Source organism: Calypte anna, chromosome 15 (genome assembly GCF_003957555.1).
Source record: "Calypte anna isolate BGI_N300 chromosome 15, bCalAnn1_v1.p, whole genome shotgun sequence".
Taxonomy (NCBI): Eukaryota; Metazoa; Chordata; class Aves; order Apodiformes; family Trochilidae; genus Calypte; species Calypte anna.
Genome location: NC_044261.1, coordinates 13,166,024 through 13,185,557, shown reverse-complemented (window position 1 = coordinate 13,185,557; position 19,534 = coordinate 13,166,024). Strand labels below are relative to the sequence as shown.

The window sequence follows — 19,534 nt, the reverse complement described above, 5'->3', positions numbered from 1 at the left end:
GTATCTTGTTTCCTGTAAACAGTTATACACACTTCTAATCTGAGGCTATGACATTTTCTGAACTTAATGGTCCATTTGGGTGTTAGAGGATTCTCAGTTGAAAAAGATAGTGATGTGCATTCCCTTCCCTTCTACAAAAACAAATGAATCTTTTGTCTTTTGATCTCTGATTTTGACTATTTCTTATTCTGACAGTGTTTATGGGTAGTTGAGAATGTTGCATAAGATTGCACGTGATTTTTTCATGCCAGACCACTTTGCAAAGAGACTTGAAAGAGTCCCTGTGTGGTCCCAAAGGGTATTTTTTTCTTCAGTTCAATAGAATACAAGCAAGACTTTCACAGTCAAACACTGTAGGAAGCTTGCAGCATCCTGTGTAATATCCTAAAGACAGGAGTTGAAAACTACTACTTTACAAATAGCTTTGCTCTCTGCTTTAGAAAGGCTGACCTGCTGCACACTCAACTCTTTGCAGAGATTATCCCTGCTTGATTTTAGACCAGATTTCTCATGTTTTCTTTTTTTATTAAGATCTTTTTTATTCTTAGGGACGTCACCCTGTGTAAGGAAACTAATAGGTTTTGATTAAGTAGTTGGGCTTCACTTTTCTTTTTATATTTCCTTTATGTGCAAAAATCAGTTCTTGTTTGTTTGGGGTTCTTTGTTGTTAGGGGTTTTTTATGTGGTTTGTTTTGGTGTTTTGTTGTGGGGTTTCTGGGTGTCTTTTTCGGTTGTTTTTTTGGTGTTGTTGGTTTTTTGTTTGTTGTTTTGTTTTTTACATGAATTACTTTCTTACTCTTTTTTGGGCAATATAGCTGGATAAAAATATTTGGAATCTCTGACCCATTTTATCCCCTGTCCTGTCCCCTCCCATGTAAAGATCCATTTACTTGTGCAATACTTGATGATAATGACATTTTTTTTCATTGTGAAAATGGAAATCTAATGAAACCTTTTATTCCATGGGATTAAAGGATTGGTACAAATTACTTTTCAATGCATGATGGTAGCACCAAGGCATTCGAGTTGCTTTGATATTAAACTCGCCTTTTCTCTGCATTTTTTTAGCTGACCGTTTCCTTTGAGTTTTTTGTGCTATTATTTCAGGATTGCAGAAAAGTAACTTGTAGTACAGAACAAAAAGCTGTTCTAGGTGATACATAGAATCATTCAGAGAGTAAGTGAGACTAAAGCGGTTTTCTTACTCCTGACCATCAGTGCTTGGTTTAAAAATAGCAGCAGGAGTAAGGCAGTTGGTTGATTTACATAGTAAAGTGAGAGTGCTGTAGTTGCCTGTGTTGTTTCTTTTTGGTGAAGGTAGTTAACAGCTATCTTTAAAATCCTGGTTACATTATGGCTGGCCCAGTGCCAAAGCCAACAGCTACAGAGCTATGTGCAGCTATTGTAATCGACAGAAAAATTACTGCATAATTACTACTTCAGCTCTACAAATTTTTAGTTGATTAAAATGGTGATAAAAAGCATGAAATCTGTTTTGTTTTCTTGTGGCTTTGTGGCAAGGAGTATTTAAGCAAATAGGTATGAGGGGAGGTCATTCCATGTGCAAACTAAAGTGGGAACATTTTAAATACCAATTATTTCAAATAAAGTTTAGTTGTAAGTGGCAAATCCATGGTTCATCTTAGACCTTTGTCAACATTTGTAATATTCACATAGTTTTATTTTCTTTAATGGAGGCTTTTCTGAGGTGTTAGAAAAAACATCTTTTCCTTTTTTTATTCCTTTTCAACAAGAACCTCTTGCAGACTGAATTTTGAAGAATTTCTGAAGACCTCAATTTTGACTGCTTGAATCCTGGTTAAAATCCTCTTGGTCTGTCAGGATCTTATTAATCGAGACAAGGAGGAAGACAGCTTTGAGATAGTTGCCAACATTGTCAAATAGTTGTCCATTTACTTGTTATTCTATTTGATGTTGTCATCAATCAGTCAGTGAACCTGTACTCTGTGCCACAAGTGACAAAACAGAGGAGTATGGAATCACTGCCTCCTGTGAGTTCATTAACATGTTAATAAACCTATTTCTCATTTCTCTCCCTCTCCTCCAGTGAACATTTGTCCTGTGCCTTCACATTCTTTCTCCATGGGGAAAGCAATGTGTGCACCAGTGTGGAGATTGCTCAGCACCAGCCCATCTACCTGATCAATGAAGAGCACATCCAGATGGCTCAGTCCTCACCCTCCCCCTTCCAGGGTAAGTGAGCTGGCTTTGGAGTTCTGCATGGCAGGGACTGGGCTCCTCTTGGTGCTGTCTTCAGGGGTGAAGTAAGAGTAGGTAACTCTTCAGATAGGTTAAATTGCTCTTCAGGAAGTTGAGGGTGTAAGGGAAAATGTTTGGACTTCTATTCATTTAAGATAGTTTCTAAAGCCACCTGCATATAGTGTGTAAAAGAAAGAAAAATAATTGTTGTTGAAAAAGAAAGTGAGTACACTGATTTGGTTTTCTTCCATGCTGTATAGGTCAGTGGGCTCAAATCTGTAACTTCAGTGTTACATGAATACAAATAGTAAAACCGTCTTCCCATTGTCAACTATTTTTATTTCTTTTTATAAAAATGCATGAGTGTGTTTGACTCATATACATGACAATGGATCAGAAGCAAGGAAAATCTTCAGTTTTTGGTGACTGCTTATTTGCCAGTATAAGAACTACAGAATTAAGTCAATGGCTTATTGAATTCATGATACAATTTTGGTGCAATGCTCTACGTCAAAAAAAAATGGGACTATTTTGAATCATTGAGTTATACTGCCTTTTCTACAGTCTGGAATTATAATTTCAAAGCAGTTAAAGAAAGAAATCTCTATAAAATGAAACATACAGTAAGGAAACACACAGAGGCTATAAAAAGAGCATTTCTAGAGATGTTAATTTATAGAAACTTTATTGAAAATCATTTTGTGGCCAAATGTGAAGTTTTGAGAGAGGCTTAGACAAGTCATAGAGGGTTTTATTTAAGTTAACTGAAGTCACTGCTCTCAAGTAAAATTGTTTGTCAGGACTGTGCTCTTCTTCCTGTATTCACTCTGTCCTTTTCAGTGCTGACAAGTCTCTAATACCAGATGTTCCTGGTAAAAACCCTATTGTTGGATATCAGTCCTTTATTACTTCCATGTATGGTCACCCCCTTGCCATAGCAAGTGCTGTTCCAGCACTCTGAGTAATTCATTGTGGGAACTGTCAAACTAAACTGCAAAAAGATCCATGCTTACCTCAGGGAGCTAGCAGAGTGTAACATAACTTGAAATTCACCCCTTTACCTGATTCTGCAGTAGCTTTCCCCTGAGGACAGGTGCTCAGAGCACCCTGTGAATGGGCCTCAAGCTGGGGAGGCAGAGCCTGCCTGCTGTGTGGTAGAAATGCATGTACTGCAGGGACTGCTGTTTCTTGCTTTGCAGTTCTGGTGAGTCCTTATGGTTTAAATGGTACACTCACGGGGCAGTCATACAAGATGTCAGACCCAGCAACTCGTAAACTGATGGAGGAGTGGCAGTATTTTTACCCCATGGTGCTGAAGAAAAAAGAAGGGATGAAAGAGGAAGAAGAGTTGGGATATGACAACGATTTCCCTGTGGCAGTTGAAGTCATTGTTGGTAAGTTTCAGTATTCTGCCTGGAGGCTTATTTTCCTCCACATAATTTAAAAAAGAAAATCTAATTAATCAGAAACAGCTATTACAATTTTCTTATCTTCTCTTGTAGCTCTCTTGACACTGTAACATCTGACTAGTTATCTTGCCTCAAGCTGCTGTACTCCCTGTATCCCACATGCTATTATTCTGAGTATCAGGCTACTTGTTTCAGCTCTGTGCTGGTTATAGAGGGTTGGATGTATATTAGTATGTGAATTCCTTAGCTCTTTGTATTTCAGATAAGTTGTGTTGAATTGACACTGAAAACAAGTTGGTAGCTGTACATTAAAGACTTCTTTTTTTTCCATTTCTGTGTAGGTGGTGTAAGGATGGTATATCCTTCAGCCTTTGTTCTCATCTCCCAGAGTGACATTCCCATGTCACAGAATGCTGCCAATACTGGAGGCCATATAAATGTGGGACAGCAGGGGCTTGGAAGCATGAAAGATCCTGCCAGTACCTGTGGGATGCCACTCACTCCCCCCACTTCTCCAGAGCAGGCTGTTATGGGTAAGCAGTAAACCTAGGAGACTGGAGTCAGTCCTTCAGTTTTTCATAGCTTATGGTGAGACTGGAGATTGAAGACTGAAGGTTAGGAGAGGATATCTTTTGTAGGCTCATGATGACTGAAAGCCAGTGCTTTAAACACTCTTGAAGAGGATATATCTTTAAACAAAACTTTGGAAATTCATTAAACTCCCATTTTCTACAACTGCATTATCTTTGTGCTCTGGTGTGAATACCTGGGACTCAATTCTCTTTGTCTTTTAGAGAGATTTTGCTTTCTTGTGTTGGGATGGGAGGAGGAGGAGGAGGCTGATTCATTGTGGTGCAAGAGAACAGTGAACATACAAGAGTATATAGCTCTTGCCAGTTGCTAACAGAATTACAAGATGGTGCAGGTGGGAAGGGACCTTTGGAGATGGTCTGGTCCAGGACTTCCGCTCAAAGCAGTGTCAGATAGAGAGGCTGCTCAGGAGGTTGTCCAGGCAGGTTTTGAGTATCTCCAAGGACCTCTTCCAATGGCTGACCACCTTCACAGTAAAAAATTTTCTTATGTTTAAATGGCACTGCCTGTATTTCAGTTTATCCCCTCTTGCCCCATCACTGGATACCACTGGTTATATCCTCTCCAGTCCCCCTGTTGAATATTTGTACACATTGATAAGATTCCTCCCCCAGCTTTCTCAGCCTCTCCTTTATTAATAATAATTTCACACGCACTGGCATGTTTTCTGCTTTGCAAATGACTTATTTGGAACTGAGTTCTCAGGTCACAGAAGGCTCTCTGACTTGAGTCACATTAGGAGGATCTCAAGAAACTGCTCACTACAGCACAACTTTCTGGTTGACCTTGTACTTTTTTTTTAACTTGCTGATCAGTGCTTACCATATTTCACAGAGCAACAGAACTTCTGAAGACATGAAACAAGTTTCAGGGAGACTGTGCAGCCACATGGGGTTAAAGGTTCCTTGTTACAACCTCACTGAGGTCTGAGGTGCCTTTACCTAGATAGTTCTATCACAACAAGAGGATCAATCTTTATGCAAAGCCAAAGAAAATTAATTATTGTTAGCTTCATTGTCACAGAAGTAGTTGGTTGGAGTCACTTCTCCATGAGCAGTGCCTGTGTATGAGGACAATCGATGTATTTAATATTTACTGCTAAAAATACAGAACATGAGATTTAAATGCACTTTGAATACTGTTTTTCAAGAAAACCTGATAGTTAAAAAGTTTATTAGTAATGAAGACAGCTGACTTACAAGTAACAATCTCTATTGAAGTATTGATGCAGATTTTAATGTGTTTTTGCATTTTTAAGTTTTTCAAATCCCTGCTAAACTTGTGCAGTATCACAAGGATATTGCTATATTAGTAAACTCTTAGTATCTAAAAGGCATCCATATTGTCCAGTCTGTCAGTCACAGTTTCTGTTTGATCTCTGCTATTGTTTCAGGGCAATATGAAATTGTATCAGAGGGGTGCCTCTCCAGCAAATAATGAAAATATTCCCTTCTATTATATCACACACCATTTTAAAAGACCTTGGAAAATCGGAGAAATGGATTGGAAAAACATGTCATGCAGTTCCCAGTCAGTAAATGGGATACATAAACTGGATTAGTCTGAGGCACATGAATAATACCAGTTGTGCTCCAGACTGGACCAAAAACGTGGCTGTAGTACCATGCCCAGTTTTGAACACTTAAAGATGTGGACAAATCAGAGGTGGTCCAGGAAAGTGCTGTGAGAATGATTACAGATTTTGGAAACAGGATGTACAGGAGAACATGCAAAGAATTGAGATTGTTTAGTCTAGAGAGGAGAAATTTGAAGGAGAGAGGGAGTACCAGCCTTCAGAGACATAAAAGAAGAAAAAGAGTGCTCTTTTCTCTGTAACCAATATGTAATGAGCCTAAAGGGGCAAAACCAAAACTAAGTTAAACATGAGGACAACTTTTTTTTGAGGAAGGATACAAAGTGATAGAACAAATTGGCCGGTTGGAAGCTACTAAATTTCCACTATCAGAGAGGTGGGTAGGTTGTTGTAGGGGAGGTTGATGGTTTATTTTGAAGTAACAGATTAGTCAAATATGTTGATCAGCTTTGGGGCAGCAGATGGGCTAAGATCTCTTCAGGTCTCTTTCAAGTATATTTTCTATGATTGCATCTTAATTGTGTAATGAAACAAACTGCTACTGAAACCAAGGAATGGCATTTTACATGTGTAGTAGGAGGAGTACACCATGGGGATGGTCAAGTGACTCCTGGGGAGTGGCTGGTTGTGTTCTCCAGTAGTCACAGCATTATGTGACAGTTATTCATGTGTGTTCCAGTATTTTGTCAATGGTTTTCACAGATAAGTGTCAGTGTGAGAGGAAAATGTTTTCGCTTGCTGCAAAGATCTGTTTCATGTTATGCAATTTATTGCTGCACTGAGTAACAGAAAATCTTACAGAACTTTGGAGAACAGTAGTTAATGTGCTCAAATGTAACTTGAAAGCTCTTCTTGGTTATCTTCTCATACCTCTTATCCTTTCTCTGTCATACTTTTAATTTTTTCTCTGACAGTTTTAACTGTCCTGCTGTTCACCTGTGCAATATATATGTGTGCTTATTGTTTGGTTATATATACACATTCTTTGCCCCTCCCCACCTCCCGAAGGAGGACAGATTTGCTGAGTGAAGTTTTGATCTGTGGTTTGTTTTTTTTTAATCATCTGTCAAGTTCAGGATGTGGCAGAACATTTGAAAGCCAGTGAAATAAAGCTTAGTGCCACAAGCCTCAGTATATCTAGGGATTTCTGGGTTTTACTCCCTCTTTTTTAGAATTCTTTACAAAAAGAGAATTGGAAGTTTGAATTGGAGGAAAAAATAATACAAGCATGAAGAATCAAAGCTAGGCAGCTTGTGCACAGTTTTAAAAAGTTTTATTTTCAAAGTCATCTTGCAGAACTCAGCAGAATTAGCTCGTTAGCACAGTGATGTATAGCAGTGAGACCTTTCAGCATTTCATTCCTGAGTCTTCTTAAATTGCGTCAGGCAGGAGGACAAAGTGTTCTGTACACTGATTTGACCTTGTTAAAATGCAGCATATCCTTTCTTTCTTTTCCATCCCCTGGTGCTCAGTCACCAGGCCAAGTGAACCTAAGGCTCCCTCTACTGTTGTAGTTTGTGTTTGAAAAGATGGCTGTGGTAGATTTTAGTTCCTCTAAAACAAAACCATATCTCAAAGTTGAAAAAGAAACATCTGCTTCTGCAGGAGCTGGTGAGGTTTCTGCATCACAGACAGAAGGAAATAAAGTGCTGAATATAAATCAGTTTGCAGGCTGTTAACATGCTGAAGTAATATCTTTATTTGTTATCTCTTTGATAATCATACATTATTACAGAAACCTCAGGTATTATCTTACTGGTATATACTAATGATCAGCTGTTGAATGATTTCTTTAGTCATATCCATCTCAACTGCAAGATGTTACCAAAGCAAGTTGATTCTGGTATTTCAAGTCAAGCATATTGTAAAAAAAACAGCATCACATTAATCCATTTATTTTCTCACAGAGGATAAAGAGCTGAATCTTGCTTTAATGCAGTCTGTAAAGATTACCTTATTTTTAATAGACTCTTTCAGAACCATCCATTATTGTAATAAACCAAATTTAAAAATCTTTAAAGCAACTCATGGAACACTGTATAAGTTCAAGTTCAACACCTAGGATACTTGCACAAAGCTCTCTGCACTGTTAGTGCAGCAGTGTGTTACCTGACACAGGGTGCAGTGCTCACACCACTATGTGCACACCTGCCTGGTATAACCCAGTGCCATCTCTGTTACCCCAAAACGTTGCTTTGAAACAATAGTTTTACATTTGATGTTTAGTCAGTCTTTTGTAATGATACTTTAAGGCTTTTCTAGGGAATGTGAACATCTGTGTGTAGTCAGCAGCCTTGGAAGAGGGGAAGTCTTCTCAGGAAAATGTATCAAATGTGAGCATTAAGAACAGCTGTAACATTAATGCTGATTTTGTATTGCAGGGGAAAGTGGGTGCTCTCAGAGCAGTAGCAGCCATTCTGCTGTGCAGGAGGGGACAGTCAGTGTACACAGTCCAAAGAAATCAGGCAAGATTACTCCAAAATTTCACAATCATATGGTTCAACGTGTCTGGAAGGAATGCATCCTCAACAGGTCACAGTCCAAGTAAGTCAGCAGTCCTGGGGGTTTTCTTTATTAATAACAAACAACAGATAAAATGCTAGAGGTTTTGCATTAGATGTTACTCCTGACTGAATTCTTTCGCTATCCATCAAAGCTAATAATGCAGAACAGCATTATATTGAAAAAAATTGCTGCTGTGTTCAGCTAAAACCCCCTAACAATTAACATTCTATTTGCAGTATCTTAATTATGACAGTCTTTGAGGTTACAAATCTGTAAGATGTGCCTTCAGCTGGATGCTCTCAGATTTATCGATTTCAGTTGATGACTCCAGTTGTAGTTAGTAGACTGAAAGCTGGGTGACTGGAGAACAAACCATACATAATTGATATTTAGAACTCCAAGGGTAATATTTGCACAGCATTACATGTGTTGCACTAAAATTCTGCTTGACAAGGATAAGGTAAATTCATGTTGTTAATATAATGTCATTATTACTGGAGATTTTATATACATTTAAGGCACGTGTGCCCTGAACTCTGCATTTTTCACTGTTTCCATGCAAGTTCTTTGTTGGATCTATCAGAAGAATTTCTGGATTCAGTTTGAATTGCTTGCTTGTTGCTCCGACTCCAGACAGAGCTATCTGGTTTAGGGCTGGTACCATCCTCCCACACAACTAAAACTCAGGTTTTAAGGAGTAGTAGAGGGAACTACAGTCAAACAAAGAATTCTGTTTCAAAGGTGAAGTAGAAGGAAGTCATTTGAGGGGAACAGATGTGAAATTATGTGTATGCATGCATTTTTTAAATTTTGTTTTTCAAAACATGGCAACTACTAAAATTAGCTTCTCTGCTTCAGGAGGAATCAAATTACAGCTGCAAGTTTGGAAGAGGAAGTTCCTAACAATACTGTTACTTGGGATTTTGTGGATCCAGTCCAAAGAGCCAGTTGTTCTTGTTCCAGGTGAGCTTTGAAGAGAGTAAGCACTTAGCATACTGGAAGAGCCCTGTTTAATTCAGACACAGGTACACTTAGAAAAAGGGAGATGTTTTAGCTGAAAGAAGAGGAAACGACTATCAAAGCTCTGATCATCATTCATATTGAGGTGATTAATATGTAGCTCCTATCATTGTCACTTGCAGTATTCAGCTTGAGTGGAAAAATGATCCTACACTGGAGAATGAGGGCAAGAATCACTCAAACATTTCTCGTTTGTGATGAACTCATCCTTCAGGCCTTTCAGAGATGGGAGCTTTAAAGTTTGGAGTTGTGAGATGGACAGTCAAGAGGACAGAGATGCCCAAGTTACAGGGCATCCTGATTGAGGGATTGTGCTACTGTCCCTGTTTGAAGGTAGAGGAAAAATATCCCAAAGAGTCACTTTACTTCATATACCTCTAGTTAATCTGTCATCACTCATCAGACACCAGAAAACACCCAAGAGAATATAAAAGCATTGCAGCATGGCCATTCACTGTCAGCTGATTAAAAGAAATCACAGCTCACACAGACACCTGAAGAGGTTATTAAACTATCTGTCATCTCTGATGAATGCATAAAGTTCCATTGCTGCTCACTCAGGAAAAGGCAAACCAAATTTCTGATTAACATTCTTAAAATTATCAGAGAAATGTTACAGGGCTATCAAAAATCAGTGTCCAGTGAAATGGTCTTGTGAAATGACTTGTACTGAACTTTTTTAATTCCTAAGGTCACCATCGACTTGTAAGATGGGTCAAGATGTTTTTATGACCTAAAGAAGTTATTCCTTAAGTATGCACAGATGTAAAAGTAATTTGTACAATCAAACAGAAACCCTGATCATGCTCTGCTAATCCCTTTGGTGTTTTTTTCTGCCTATCCCCCTCTCCCACCCCACCCCCCAGTTACGAATAAGGGTCTTTGCCAAAGTAATAACACAGCTGCCAGTGATTCAGCCTGACTTCTCTGCTCTTTGTCTGGTTGAGACATAACTGTTTGGGGTTTTTTTATTTTTAACAGCAGTGCAGAAAATACTGGTGTTAATAGGCAACACAGTAATTCTGTTACTAACCAAATCCTTAAATGAGTTGCCTGCCACAGCAATCTACCAGTCTCCTCAGAGCTTTCTGTGTAGATTTGGCTGTAGAGAGAAATCTAGGAATGTAGCATTCTCATAATCTCTGAAGGGCTGTTGATTAGAAGTGTCCATTGTCAAAACTGAATGAAGCAAGATTGTGTCCTTGTGCTGCTTGTGTTTGACCTCTCACGAGGCCAGTTCTTTGTGCATTTAGAAGAAGAGAGAAAGGGGTGTGAGGAATTGTACATCATACAGAGGGCAGAGTGTTTAGCATGGAGAGGCTCTGTGCTGTATCAGAGTGAAAGCATTACTCTTCTACAGCCTTGCTCCTTTACCCCTGATTATTTGCTGCTTAAATGTAAATTCACAAGAATGTGGAACAGAAAGAGGTTTCATCAGGTTGCAAAGTGTTTCCTAGAGAAAACTGGTGTCCAGCCTCACCAGGAAGGCATGGGGAGTCAACAGTGGAGAGTGGAAGCCTGAGTTTCAGCTGCATTTGCAATTTTACTTAACACCTTTAGTGATGATTACATCATGCTGGAGTTAGTAAACACAGCAATTAGGAAATTAAAACATTTTTCTTGAAATGAAGGCAATAAATTTTTCTGTATAGCTGTGGAAGCTGTCACTTATATATTGTTTAATCATTCCTGTGCCTGTTCTATGCATTGTATAAATGTGAGTATAAATGTCAAGACATGTATGGAGTCCTAAAGAGCTGTCTGGAACTCGGCATCAAATGAAATCTTCTCAGACCCAAGTTAGTCTGTTGGAGATCAGAATGTCTAAAACAGTTTTCTGCGGTCAGTTAAACGCGGTGACTGATGGAGAATGAAGTCAGTGAAATGTTCCAGGAAGATGCTTAAGGCAAATCTCCAGTTACTGGGGCATTAGCTCCATGTTATGGGTGATTGCAGCCAGAGACCATCTGCTGTGGCAGGGAATTTGCAGTGTGTCCTGATAACAGCAAAGCCACAAAGCAAGGCAGGACAATGCCACACAACATGGATGGCTACAGGAAAAAGATGTGTTTGTACCACTGTGAGGCTGCTGTGTGCTGCAGAACCTGAATGTTTTCATAGATAAGTCATAAAAGCAGAATTGGTTTTCTTTAATCTAATAGCCCACTTCAGTTGCCATAATATAGCTTCTGACTAAAAAGCATGTTATGTGTTTTGAAATGTTGTCCTAGATATTGGTCTTTATAAGCAAAAATACAAACATGATTTATTTTGAATTGGCATTTCACTTTCACAATACATAAAATACATACTACAAAATTGCATAACGCATCTTTCAGTTTGTGCTTAGCTTAAAAAACCCAACAAACTAAACAAAAAAACCCAAACAACAAAAAAGGACAACAAAAACGTGGACAGAGGCTTATGTCCCTGTTGTAACATCCTTGGGGACCATCAGCTAAGTGCTGAAAATACTGTTTAGCAGTACCTGAAATACAGACATCCAGTCCCATGCTTCCCAGTCTCCAAGGGATGTAAACTGAGAAAAGCCATATTGAAATATTAAGCCAGTAATAAGCTTGAATGCTTTACAATATTTATTAATGCTTTTTCATTGCTAATTAGTTGCTTTTGTTTTGCTTTTGCTTTTAGCTACAGCTGTATTTATTTTTCCCTATCTGATACAGAGGAGGAAACTGCCATGGAAGCATCCTGCTGTATTTTGCATCTGTGAATGGAACTGAACAATTGCAGTCTGTGTATTTTGTAACAGACGCAGAGGAGTGTGCAAGAGTAGTGATGTACTTCAACAGCAGGCAGTTCATTTGAGGGTTCCCTTTCTTTAGAGCAATGAAAACAACAACAGGGTGGATGTTTTTGCTGTCTACCTTCCGTCTGAGAAGTACTCAGCTTTTATAAGCATTAATTCTTTCCTCTGAATGCTGTTTTCTGGAGACTGTCATTTCCCAGTTCATAGGTCAGAGAACCTGCAGCTGAGCTGGCTTGGCTGACCCGGGCCAGGTCATGTGCCCATCCCAGAATCTGTTTAAAAGATCAGGAGCAGACACAGGATTTCTCAGGGCTGTTCTTTGGGTTTGGTGGGTTGGTTTTTTTTTCTCTTTGCCATGAGATGAGATAAGCAAATAAACCATGCAGTGCCTTGTTTCTGCTTTCAGGCACAAGGTGCTGAAGCAGCGTGGTGCTGCTGGCTCCAGCCGTCCCCCAGCGCTCAGCCAGCCCGGGTTCAGCGTGGGAACCGCAGCCTCTGCAGCACTGCCACCTCCTGCCTCCTCAAAGCACAAAACAACAGAGAGGCAGGAAAAAGGAGAGAAACTGCAAAAAAGGCCCATGATGCCGTTTCACCATCGGCCCTCTGTGACTGAAGAGCTATGCATGGAGCAGGACACGTCAGGGCAGAAACTGGGGTTAGCAGGGATGGATCCCTCTTTAGAAGTCCCCAGTTCCAGGAAATACGAGAAGCCACTCTCTATACCTGCTAGAAACCCAAGCAAGCAAATTAGTATGAATCCTATGGATTCACCCCGTTCCCCCACTTCCCCTCTGCCTCCCACACTTAGCCCCCAGCCAAGAGGTCAGGAAGCAGAGAATCTGGACCCACCTTCTGTACCTGTGAACCCAGCTCTCTACGGCAGCGGGCTGGAGCTGCAGCCCTTGCCCAGCTTAGACGATAGGACAGTCCTTGTTGGACAGAGGTTACCTCTGATGGCAGAGGTCAGTGAGACAGCACTGTACTGTGGCATAATCCAGAACAACGAGGCACTGGATATGTGGAGGACCTACAGTGTCCCATCAAGTGATGATCCAGAGTTCAGGCCACCAGACCTTCCCTGTGAGAGATACGATGCCAAGATGGAAACACACTCTGACAGCACTGCACTGAAAAGGTGAGAGTGCAGACTGACACAGGGGGTGGCTTTATTTCCTGATGAGCCTGACCAAACTCTGCCCAGTTGAAACTGGAACATCAAAGATGATGTGTGCTGCAGACGATACTGAATAATTAAATGGCAATGTGATGTTGTGGTGTGGCTTGTTTTTTTCATATCTAGCTTTCTGTTGGGTATTATAAGAACTGATAAATCTTTTTGCAGTAATTTCAGCAAATCTGAGAGCTTTATTAACCTTTATGTCTTTTTATCTTTAAAAAAAATATCTTTGTTTAGTCATGCAGCTTTCCAGGTACATAAATGCTTGGGTTTGAGTGAAAATCTGTTTATGGCACTGTAAAAACACTTCAGTGTGGTTTGTCCAATTGTGTGGGCTTCAAATTGCTCTCTGTCAGTAGGAGCTGATACTGTACTATGGAATAAAACCACTTTTTTGTCAACTCCCTGTCAGATCTTTGAAACTGATAGAAGCTTTACTGTTAACCTCAGTCTCTGTAGAATTGAAACTGAAAACCCTGACAGTCTCCCTGGTCAGTGCAGAGAAAAGAGCAAGTGCTCATCTCCAGTTAATGTTCTTTAGAAAAATAAGCTGTTAACATAGAGTGTCTTCTTCAGTGAAGAACATGAACTACCTAAACCTTAATATATTTCAGTTGTCTCTTTATATTTAAACATGGATTTTCTTTTGTGTAAAGAATTATTTATTTATTTGTTTGTAACTTTCACATTAGAATTTGAATTTATTTTATGCTGGCATAGGAATTCTTTTTGCATTCTGACAATGCATAGAAAACAAATACAGAACTGAGTAGTTAATGAAAATGTACAAGCTAAAATGAACTGAGGAAGAATTTTTGAGTTCTGACAACACTGATTTTGGTAATTAGAATGGAGTTTGCTCTGCTGAAAAGGCTATGTGCACTTCAGAGTGTTCTGATTTACACAGTGGCAAGATTAATTCTTTTTCTTTGTTCCTAAGCAGACATTTTATTAAGATGTTTAATACTATATGTAGGCAGATTCATCATTTGTTTGAGGAAGAGATATAGTTCCTGCTGGATCAAGCAGGAGGATGGGTGAGGCATGGGTTATATTTGTGTGTTACAGCTACAGCTCTTAGGAGTTATTTTTCTTTGCTGTAAAAGATACATTTGTTTCATTGTGCCTGTGTTTGCTTTTTTGTTTTTTACTTTCAGGCTCTTAGCACAACCTAATAAAAGGTTCAAAATTTTGGAAGAGCAGAAACCAGTGCAGCCACTGAACTATCTTGACCCCCTGCCTCTAATACAACAACCTGGAGAAGGCCTGGGAGATGCTAGTGACCCTTACACTTTTGAAGATGGTGATATCAAGTACAGCTTCACTGGCAATAAAAAATGCAAACTTGGGGCTGAGAAAGATCCTCTGAAAAAGAACAAGGTAACGAGTAAATCCAGAGTCCTTATCATTAAAGTTCTTTTTGGACTCAGAGTGCTGTAGCACAGTATTTGTTTGGCAGCTCTCAGACTGTTCCACAGACCAGAATCAGAGATTGTGTTTCTCTCCTGCCCTGGGACACAGGAGAACTTCATTTCACTCTGGTGTTTTTGAACGGGTTTTTGCTGGAATCCCTCTGAACCCATTTGCCTATGAAAACTCTGCTGTTGCAAGGATACTCCCTGTTTATGTATATTCAACTTAACCAGCAGCAGGTTCCAGGTTTAAGCTAAGAAATAAAATATTTTGAGCCTTATGTTCACTTCATTCACTTGTAGAGATGAAAGATTTCCTGGGCTATTTTTTTTCCATGCTTGCTTAAACTTGACATATTACCTCACTGTGAAGCTCGGGTCTCTGCAGTCCAAGTTTATTTCTTTTCCCTTGGGCAAAATCAGTGTAACCTGCTGAGAGGATTTGTGGCAGGGCTGCTGTATTGGTTTGAACATTTCCTTAGAGATGTTCTTGCATGAGAAGAAAAGCAATTTGATCCCCATTCTACCATTCTTTCGTCATCACCTGCTCTGTATGTGTGATACTTCTTGTGATCTTACCTGTTATGGAGGTGTTTAATTGTCTGGCTGCTCACTCATTTGTTATCGTGGAGGTAGCCTCCAGGCTTAAAATTCTAAAAGCCCTGTTTTCTAGAGAATTTGAAGTGGAAAATTACCTATACTCTGTTTGGGTTAACTGATGTATGTGGAATCCTCAGACCTTGAATCCAGAGCTCTGAGTTGGGCTTGACTCAGGAAAACAGTTGTTGTTACAGAGCTTAAATTAATACCCATTAATAACTCTTTTTTTTTTTTTTGTATAGTCAGAAGATGGAATTGGTACCAAGGAAATCCCCACAACTGGTCATTCTACACCAGTTCCTGATGGAAAAGATGCCATGTCTATTTTCAGTACTGCTCCTAAGACTGGTGAGTAAAAGCCCTTCCATTCACTCTGCAAAGCAAAAACTCTTAAAGGTAGACAGCAAAATCTGAGCGGAAAAATCACATGCTGAATGTTTGCCTGTAACTTGAGAGCTATAGAGAGCTCTGAGATGGACAAAACTTGAGTCTGCTTGTCCATTTTATAATAAAATATGGCCTTTGGTGCTTGCTGAAGACTTTACTACAAAGCTGCTTCTAGGCTACATCATAGAAAAGGGGTCTCAGTGATTCTTTGTGTCCCGTGCTTAGAGTGAGAAATGTAGAGAAGTGCATTTTGTGTTTCTTCACTTTGCTCCCATTTCTCATATGTTTTTTCCTTTCCTTTTTACCAGACACCCGGCAAGACAACGCTGCAGGCCGAGTGGGCTCTGGCAGCCTTACACAGGTGACAGATCTGGCCCCATCACTTCATGACCTAGATAATATCTTTGACAATTCAGATGAAGATGAGCTTGGTGTAAGTCTTTGTAGGACTGAGGATTTGGTGGACCTCCCTTTGGCTGGAAAAGCAGAGGAGGGGGATAGAATCCTAGAAGGGAGCAATTTCCCTGGATACGTAGAGGAGAAATAGAGAGAGAGAGAGAAGTGGGAAGAATTGCTCTCAGAGTTGTTTTAAGGGAGGTGCATCAAAGAGAGAAATCATCACCGTGTAATTAAAGAACATGCAGAGATCACTGATGTAATATCAGGGTTTGTGATGTCCATCAGCTTGTCAGTCAGGAGGGGAACCTGCACAGAACTAACTTGCTGACACAGTCACTGCATAGCTGGGCTGAAAGAACACAGAGGGAAAGCAGTGTGTTTGCTTTATAAATTACCTCTGGTTTCTTGTCCTTAGCTTGTGCCAGTAATTTGTGGGTTTTGGAGAGTTATGGGAGTGTTAGTTTCAGTAATGTGATTCTGTTTTTTACCTTGTCTGAGAAGCATCAAATTAAAACAAATTCAGCCTCACTGAATTTCCGTAATTTTCTGAAGCATGTTTCTGTTCCTACAAAGAGTTTATTTCAGTGCAAAGAAGGAATAGTTGCTGAATATTGTGAAATACAGAAGGAAAAGTTGATTTGCATCAATTTTCAGGAAAAAGCAAGTCATATGGGAAGGCAAAGATTTGAATAATTACTGGTTTTAAGCTTAATCTAATATAGACATAAGGATCCAGAAGATTATCCTAAACTTGCTGATAGTAGATAATAGAATTTTAAAGTCTAATGTCTGTTTTTTTGCAGTTCTTATCAAGTACACCAATTTATTTACCACTTTTCCCTGTCCTGTAGTTTCACACAAACTGCACTTCAGTAGATTTGCATATTAACATCTTGAGAACTGCTCTGTCAAATGAAAAAGGAGCTTTTTCTGTGAAGTCTGTCTGGACCCAATGTTCTTCCTGGCTTACAATGGGCATGTGTTGAGCTGTCCCCTGTGGCTGCCTGTTCATGGCATTCTTACTCTCAGTGTGGTTGAATCTTGGAGCAATCCAAGCAGGGAAGCAGGCAGAGTCCTCACCTTCATTTCAAGCTTGGTGTCTGTGATAACATTTTCAATATAATTTGTGTTTACATAGATACATAGGGTTATATGTATGGATCTGTGTAGTGGGGGGTGGGAGTATAGATAGGCACCTTGTTCAGAGACTTCTTGTTTGTCTTATTGTTTACAGAGGAGAAAGAAATCCAGACAGCTTGGGTGGGGGGAGGAGGGGAGAGTAGAAAACTACACTTTTTGTATTTCTTGGGAAAGCTCATTCAGAGAGTTTTCAGAATTTTTAATAGCTCATGGAATTCTAATGTTTTGGATATTTTTTTAATATGGTATGGGATTATTTTGCTTTTAGGCTGTCTCGCCAGCTCTTCGCTCATCAAAGCTGCCCCCAGTAGGCTCTGAGGAACGCCCTGTAGGGAAGGATGGTAGAACAGCAGTGCCCTACCCACCCAGTAAGTAACACCTGATGGCTGCTTTGGTGACAGGAAAGTGTCCTTACAGCTACCACACTGCTAGTAAGAGGCTTGTAATGTGTGCTTCTTTAGTTCTGTAAATACCAGGTGCCAATATTGAAGGAGGAGAAGCAGATTTTATGAAAAACAGTGGATGGTAATTGACATTTATTTTAATGTGCCTACTGAGATTTGTGTTGCTTATTTTTGACCTTATTGTTTCAGGTTGGAAGCATGGGAGGGATCTGTTCTAAATCTCCATTTAGAAGCTATCCCTCTATTCTGAGTTCAGTATTTAAACTCAGCTGTCACTTCCACCATTACCATAACCCTTGTTAAGTATAAATCATTCCTCTTTCTAAAGAAGTTAAAGAATGTAAAGATGTGATTACCAGTTGGCCATTATGGCACAACCTGTCTTGGAAGAAAATTGCATTCAGCATTTGATAAATTCAGGCTAAAATCACCTTCAGGGTTTAATCTAGGTGTGGAAGTGCACAATCAAAATCAAAGAACTGGGTTCTAACTGAAGAAACGTTGTTGACCTTTTACAGATGGTTATGGCAGAAGTGATGCCTGTGCAGGCACTTACCCATGTACAAGACAGGCTACAGGAGTGCAGGAAACCTAGAAATTAAATGTAGTATTCTGAAGATGTATGAACAATAAATAGGGCTTTTTTGTAAGAACTGTGCCAACAGCTATTGGAAAAGATAACTTGGAGATACCTGGGCTTCCTGGCATTGCCTGCACCTGAAAGGAGGGGCTCAGAAACCACCTCAAGTTGTGCTATGGGAGGTTAAGGTTGGAGCTGGGGAACAATTTCTCCCTGGAAAGGGTTGTCAGGGCCTGGCCCAGGCTGCCCAGGGCAGGGCTGGAGTCCCCATCATCCCTGGAGGGATTTAAAAGCCCTGGGGATGTGGGGATGAGGGACATGGGGCAGGGGTGGCCTGGGCAGTGTTAGGTTTAGGGTTGCACTGGATGATCTTGGAGGTCTTTTCCAACATAACTGATACTTTGATTCTATTCAAATTGGTGGAATTTCTCTTGAGGTGAAAGAGAAATGTTTGTATGTATGTGTGAGAGGAGGCAGGTGAGAATTTTTGATATAATACTAACCAGTCATTGTATGAATTACAAATTACTTAGTGGTGAGGGGGAAGAATATTTGATTTTTGTGGCTGCTCTAAGCAGAAATCAAATCTCTCTCCAAATCATTCTTTAGTGCCTTCTCATTAACTTTAGCTAGTAATGAGAATAAATTGAGGAGAAGAAAAAAACAGTCTGAGGGAGATGAGTCAGAGTTTTATGGACCCATAAAGGCTTTGCTGATTTACTCATATGTGGAAGACTGAAGTATACAAAGACTGGATTTTGACAGGTTTAGTTGATCCATAGCTTTTTAAAATATGCAAAGCTTTTTCAAGCATGACACACATGAAAATGAGTAATGATAGTTAGCCTGTTGCTGTAGGCTTGGGGGACTTTTTGTAATTAAACTTCTTTATGAATCTGCACTGCAGAATTTTGCAAACTGGAGTGAGTCTGAGTGTGTGAAGCTGCTGTACTACAGAGCTGTGTGAAACAGGTTGGAGAGATCCCCTCCAGTTCTGCTTTGTAGCTGTCCCCTTGCCACCAGCACAACAGAATCTGCAGGGAACCCAAATGACTTGTACACCACACTCAGGTCCTACAGACCACATTTCATTGTAACCTTCCTTCCTGCCCCTTTTCTCCAGTTTCTAAGGCACACTTCTCTTTGTTGAAAACCAGGAGCAGTAGTTAATCCTGCTGGCATCCTGAGGATTCTATTTTGTACTAGCATGGGCTGGAAAATAGGTTTTTCCATTCTGCTGAACCTGTTTTCAATACGAATTTATCCTAGATCAGGACAAGACTAAGGTCTTGTGAAGTTTTCATTCAAAGATTGAGAAAGGGAAGG

The 19,534-nt window shown here is 39.8% G+C and overlaps 1 protein-coding gene across 1 annotated transcript in view; it reads left to right on the top strand.

Moving 5' to 3' along the window:
- The window catches only part of MED13L (mediator complex subunit 13L), a 177,900-nt gene that overhangs the window by 127,487 nt on the left and 30,879 nt on the right, over positions 1–19,534 (top strand). The window contains exons 5-14 of the mRNA XM_030460813.1: positions 2,069–2,214; positions 3,420–3,614; positions 3,971–4,162; positions 8,196–8,358; positions 9,178–9,282; positions 12,516–13,244; positions 14,444–14,666; positions 15,541–15,646; positions 15,994–16,118; positions 17,493–17,592. Of these exons, the coding sequence (XP_030316673.1) occupies positions 2,069–2,214; positions 3,420–3,614; positions 3,971–4,162; positions 8,196–8,358; positions 9,178–9,282; positions 12,516–13,244; positions 14,444–14,666; positions 15,541–15,646; positions 15,994–16,118; positions 17,493–17,592 (2,084 nt within the window). The remainder of the gene's footprint in view (positions 1–2,068; positions 2,215–3,419; positions 3,615–3,970; positions 4,163–8,195; positions 8,359–9,177; positions 9,283–12,515; positions 13,245–14,443; positions 14,667–15,540; positions 15,647–15,993; positions 16,119–17,492; positions 17,593–19,534) is intronic.